This window comes from Anopheles nili, chromosome 3 (assembly GCF_943737925.1).
Source record: "Anopheles nili chromosome 3, idAnoNiliSN_F5_01, whole genome shotgun sequence".
Classification (NCBI taxonomy): domain Eukaryota; kingdom Metazoa; phylum Arthropoda; class Insecta; order Diptera; family Culicidae; genus Anopheles; species Anopheles nili.
The window spans coordinates 7,918,086-7,924,085 of record NC_071292.1 but is presented as its reverse complement, the minus strand read 5'-3'; the positions used below and the strand labels follow the sequence as shown (position 1 = coordinate 7,924,085).

Below are 6,000 nucleotides of genomic sequence, written 5' to 3'. Positions count from 1 at the left end.
CGGATGCGTCCGATTTGTCGCGCTCGGGTCCTATTCCGTCTCGTCACCCTATTAAAGGATGTAGAAGGCGTAGACGGCGTGGCTGTTCCTTCGTCGGCTTCCGATAAACATTGCCTTCTTCCAGGGGGTCTCGAATTATAGACCTCGTTGCGCCTGTCAGCGGGTAGGATAGAACTGTCGTCTCAGGGACATAAATAAAGAACTTTTTACTGCAGTTCGTATGTGCTCGCTCGGAGACGGAAGGTCTACCGAGGCGAGGACCACAGGGACAGACGTTGAAAGAGCCCGTCAGCTGTGCCGCTGGGTTTGGGTATTGGAGGGCGATTGCTGGTGAAACGATGGCAGGTTTCTCTTGCACGAGGCGGTGTGCATCGGAATGCTCTCTTTGGACCGTAATTTCCCTCGTTTGCATACACCTTCGATCGGGAAACTGGTGGGTTTTTCCGGTCATCGGAAAGGGCCGACCTCGGCCTGCTTGCAAATGATGTATTCTGGGGAAATCCTGTAATTCCAAAGATCGCATATTTTACTGCCAAAGCGTCCAGAGGTAGCAACAACGCTGCCGAGGCTGATGATGGTTCACCAACGAACAGCTGCACACACGCGGGACGAGGGTATATGTACCGCTTCTCTATTGTAGCACATTGCCGTCGCGGCATTACGCCCTGGTAGTAGAATAACATTGTCAAGCAAATGCAAGCGAAAATGCTCCAGCAGCAAAAAGTTTAAACACTTACTCACCACGAACTGGCTGGGGTATGGCCTCTATGGAACTGGCTGACTGCATGGTGTTTGGACATGGGTTTTCTCCTGCTTCTAGTGAGGTCAAGTAGTGGAGAAATGTTTACCAATACCAACCGAAGCCCGGTCGCTTTACTACACTTGCTGAAAACTTCCATCCTAGAAATTAGTGAATAGAAATTAGCTGGAAAATCACTTATCTAAAGAACGAGCATCAAGTGGCTAGAGACTTCAAATATTTTTTGTCCTTTTACTACTGCGGAATGTTCTCGAATTTTTTACCACAATGCACCAGCAACAATCTCCTCCCCGAAAGCCAATAGAAGAAGCAAAACAACCAACACCAGCACAACGACTCGGGGAATGCACTTACGGTTCGCCTAACGAGAGCGTTGTTCCAATGATGATCAAATTAGATCACTCGGAACCGCTTATTAACCTCGCGCGCGCCCGCGCGCGTTTACATACCAAGAATTCGAGGGCGTGCTCGAAGCAGCAACAAGCACTCTGTACCGCTGGCCAAGAGGTCGGTGCAATTGCAACCACATCGATCACACGAAAGCGCACTTGCATTTACCCTGAAGCGGTTTGGACGTGCAGAAGGGACCAGCGTGATGACAGGATGGAAGCGCGCGATCCTCCTCCTGACCAGGAAGCAATGAAGTGATGCAATTGTGTGCTCGTGTGTGTGTGTGGGTGCGTTTGTTTCGTCCTCCCTTTCGGAAGCCCTCAGTGGCTCCCGACTGGGGAGGAGGGAAAAGCAAAAACGTTTGCTCGAAAAAAAACGGCTCATTTATATTGTTTTAATCAAATTCAGATTTACGCACAGTCCATTAAAAGAAAAGTACGATTGTGTGACGACCCGACGGGGGTCCGTTGATGTGCAGAACGTGAAGTGCGAAACAACAACGACAACAAAAGAAAGTACCAGTGCAAGTGCATCCGGTGTGCCGGCGGAAAAAAACCCCGTCGGCTGGAAGCGCGAGTTGCGACTGTTTGGGGTAGTTTTTCGGTGTCATTCAGTGAAAACGTGTGCTTTCGAGTGTGTTTTTTGTGTGTGCGTATGTGTGTGCGTTAGCCCTCTCCCCCCTCCCCCTCTCTCTCTCTCACCTATCCCGGCGCGTGCGTGTGACAGTGTGTTTGTTTTGGGCCAAAGCCGGGCGTATGTGCAATGTAGCTCGGGGGGGGGCGAAAAAAAAAAAGTGCACGCGCGTATTTCGAAATGCACCCGGGTGCATCGAGTGCACCGGAGCTCGTTTGCGTACGCAGAGGGCATGGCCGCTCGGTATGTTAAGCAGCGCTAAAGTGGTGCCCTTTTCGGATGGATAGCAACACGTGCGGCTGCAGATGAGAGATTAAACGGGCAGCGCGAACGCGAACGCGAGGGCGGAAAAAGTTAAGCAGATCAATTATCGACGGATGGCTCGGATTGGCGGAAGTGTGTACCATAAGCCGAATTAAGCGTGTGCGTGTGCGTGCGTGTGTGTGGGGGAGGCAACCTCCCTGATTATCGCGAGTGCATTTTCCGACGGTTACATCCACCACCCACTACCCACCGCCTCGCGCTTTCCCAAACGACCGGAAACGCGCTGGAACTGCGAGCGATCTGCGTGTGTGTTTGTGCGGGAGGCACGTGGATCCGTATCAAAACAGGAAGCTCATTTCCTCCCCCAGCCCCCTTTCCAACCACCCTCTTTTGCACCCCGATCACCACAAATCAGCACACCGTCCGCCACCCCTTCAGCCCCCCCTCCCCCGGGGTGGGAACCCCTTTCGGAAGTGCGGCGGACGGCGGACTTTGAGGACGCAACCTAGACCAAAACGTGGTGCAAACTGGAACCATATGACGTAAGCACGATGTACGCGTACGCGCAGGGTGGCTCACAAGGGCCGCCACATTACGCGGCCCCGGGCAACGCGTACCTGGCCGGCCCGCACCACCACCACCCGTACCCGGCCTACCATCATGGTGGGTCACCGACGCCGCCTTCAACCATCACCTCGTTCAACAATGTACCTGGCCCATCGACGCTGCTCGGCCACCATTACGCCTCGCCGCATCACATGCCCCCGCCACCACCTCCACCGCTGCCGAGTGCGGCCAGTGCGGGGGTGGCGGTGGCTGCCGTCTCCCACAACCACCAGGCGGCGGCTGCGGCAGCTGCGGCGGCGGCGGCCGTGGCGGCTGGCGTGTCCCCGATGCAGACGGACCCACAGTTGACGGAGTTGGCGCCCTCGCTGGGTGGGATCACCAAACGAAGAAGGTAACGCGGTTGTCTAAGGTTGAGGTCCTTATGTCCTTATCGCGGGGGGGGGGGGAGGTGATAGCGACATTTTGAGGAGTTAGTTGACTTCTGCCCCGTGGTGTTTGTGCCCGTGAGTAGCCGGCGTTGGTGAGACAAATTGATGCCATTTGGATGAAATTCGCATCGCGGGTCCAGCCGATTACCCTCTGCTCGAAGAGACTAAAGTAACAAATTTGAGAAAAAAAAGTAGCATTAAAACAACACTGAAAAGAATCTCTGCATTCCGAAGCGAGCGCTGTGGGCCTGTTGGCGGAGAACACGCTGCTGGCTACCGGAATTTATTAGCCTATATTAACATAAAAACCTTGCTGCTGCTCGCGCTCCTTTCTCGGATGCTTAGGGCGGAATGGGCAAGCGCCGGGAATCTGCTGCGGGACGCTGCGGTGGCAGATAAAAATTGTACGATAAAACGGCAAACGGGCCCTTTTCGATCACCGTTTCTTTTCTTCTTTTTTTTGCCTCATTCCCGGTGCGCCTCATCGGAAGGGCATTCCGGGCGGAATCGCCGCAAACATAACTACACTTCATAAAAATATCGGTGCCAAAAGCGCTGGAAAAACACACAAACGTACACACACAGCCTAAGCGTATCGAACGAGTATTAATTTACTTGCTGGCGGCTGAAATTTTTCTCGCCCATCGTCGTCGTCATCGTCGCCGTCGTCCTCCAGCTTCTTTCTCGGGGCGATTAACACCGGGTGCGCGTTGGTTAGAACCGCGCAGGTCAGAGGAAGCGACCGAACTTTTGCACAAAGACTGCAACGAAACAGCGGGACAGCCGCGCCGGAACACGACCACGTAACGTAGAGTGAGAGCGAGAGAGAGCGAGAGAGAGAGAGACACACACACGGCACAACAAGCTTGAACAAATCTTTTCGCAATTTACACTTTCCGCATCGTCATAAATTTCGCGCGCCTCGAAGAATCTCCGCGCTCCGATTGCCGCGAGAATCCTGGCCACTCCTGGCCGCACTTCCCTCACATCGCGCTGGACAACGGCCCTCTTTTGGTGGGTTTCGGGGTGGTAAATGGTCCAGTGTGGGAGGGGGAGGAGACGTTGGACCCATCGTCAGGTTCTTCGTTCCCGCAGTCGTGCCCCTCCGTGGGTCATATTTACAAAAATATTATGATAGCAATAAAATTTTATGTACTCCCTCCGAGCGGGGCTGCCGTTGCGGTTGCCACGAGACATCCTGCGAAAACGGTCCGGCGGTCTGAAACAAGTCGCATCACTCGCCTAGCCCCAGCTCTCTCGTCGGACGGAGGACACGCGAAGGACGAAAAAATATATGCCAATACGCTCATGCTTCGTCAAAGTATCAATTACGGGCGCGAACGCGAGTGCATACGCGTTCCGTTGCGCTTTTAGCAGTGTGTTCGTGTCGCAGGACGACGGGTGGGATTGATTTACGGACACACCAGCTGCCGGTGGGCCGCGCGCAAGTTCGCCGTTGTGTATTCTTAGTGTCTTCGCTCGAACGTGGCGATAATTGCGCCCTGTGAACGGCGCTTTTACGGCGTTTTGAAAGCAACCGAACGTAGTAAATCGACCCTCGCTCGAGATCGATCCCGGGGAAGGAAATCTGGATCGGAAAAACCCCCCTCTTGTGCTGGTTTTCACCACCCAGCCAAGCCAGTTGCCAGTGTTTACATTTTCTTCTCGACGAGCGTGAGAGCGTGTAATAAGAGAGTCATCGCCGGGCTACTAATGCGCGCCAGCTAATATGCAAAGGGTCGCGCTGCAAAGTGCGAGCGGTAATTTATTTATTTTCGCCACGGTTGCATTCATCATCTCGAGCGAGTTCGTTAATAGATCATCCCCGGTGCGTACACGGGGCCCCGGAGCGCTTTATCGCGCGTCTAGCGTTATTTATGGAGCAGCCCGTTGCATCGGGTTGCATCTTCATCATGGCCGATCGTCCGTGGGCTTATCCTTTCTCGGGAAAAGAAGGCGCCCGCGTTTGGCAGGGTCCTGCTGGGTCCCGCGGTTCAGCGCACGGGGTCGGTCTCTTAAATCTGTAATAAATTAAATTTAATGTTATGTTATCTGACCTTCCGTCCCTCCGGTTCTGCTCGGTGTATGGTACGATCCCACCAAGCTTAATCCGCGTGGTCTGCTGCACGCTCGCTTGCATTGCGCCTCCCAAATTAGGGCTTCGCAGACGCAGTTCGCTTCCCCCGGTCGCGGTTTCGAAATGTGGCGAACTTTGCCGGACGCGAGAAAGGATTACAAACGAACGCTCCGGTGGAACATGCGCCGGTGATTTCACTATCAAAAAACCCCCACCGGGAGGCAGTGGATTCTTTCCGCTCTCGTTTCGATCGTGATCGCCTTCGCCGTGCATGCATCGGTTGCGACTCCTGGCTGACTCCTTTTTTGTTGTTTGTTTCGCTTTTTGCACAACAGCAAAAGTGCGCGCGTGCAACTGGGTTTTTGTTGTTGGCTTTTGATTGTGCGCGTTCTCCCGCAGCGTTCGATTTTCCCCGGGGTCGATTCTTACGCTTCCTTACACCCATTCATCGCTCGTCTCGAGAGCGCAAAGAGACGCAATTGATTCATTTCGATCGCTTCGAAGGGACATGTAAAGGAGGGAAAAGTTTGCCCCGATCGCCGTTCGGTGGAAATCGAACCTGATCGCTGTGGTGGCTGGCTTGCGAGCGTCATTTTTCCCCGGGCGTGGATTCCGAATTTCAATTACAATATGTCATCGTTCGTATAGCGCATGTACATCGCGCCGTACTAGGCCTCGGTTTCTACTCAATAAATTTTGCCATATATCAAAATTTAATTTACGAAATGACAATTCACGACGTGGTGCTTCTTGTGAGGACGGCCTCTCACACACGATTGGCCCGTTTCATTGGATGGCTGCGGGGCCAGACAGGCAGGCCGTTCGATTCACTGCCGCCTTGTCGGCTTCGACGTCCGAAAGGACGCCAGTACGACCCTGGA

General features: G+C 53.8%; 1 protein-coding gene across 1 annotated transcript in view; it reads left to right on the top strand.

Moving 5' to 3' along the window:
• The first annotated feature begins 2,598 nt into the window (after positions 1–2,598).
• The window catches only part of LOC128726817 (aryl hydrocarbon receptor nuclear translocator homolog), a 129,005-nt gene continuing 125,603 nt past the window's right edge, over positions 2,599–6,000 (top strand). Inside the window, exon 1 of the mRNA XM_053820646.1 lies at positions 2,599–3,005. Within this exon, the coding sequence (XP_053676621.1) occupies positions 2,599–3,005 (407 nt within the window). The remainder of the gene's footprint in view (positions 3,006–6,000) is intronic.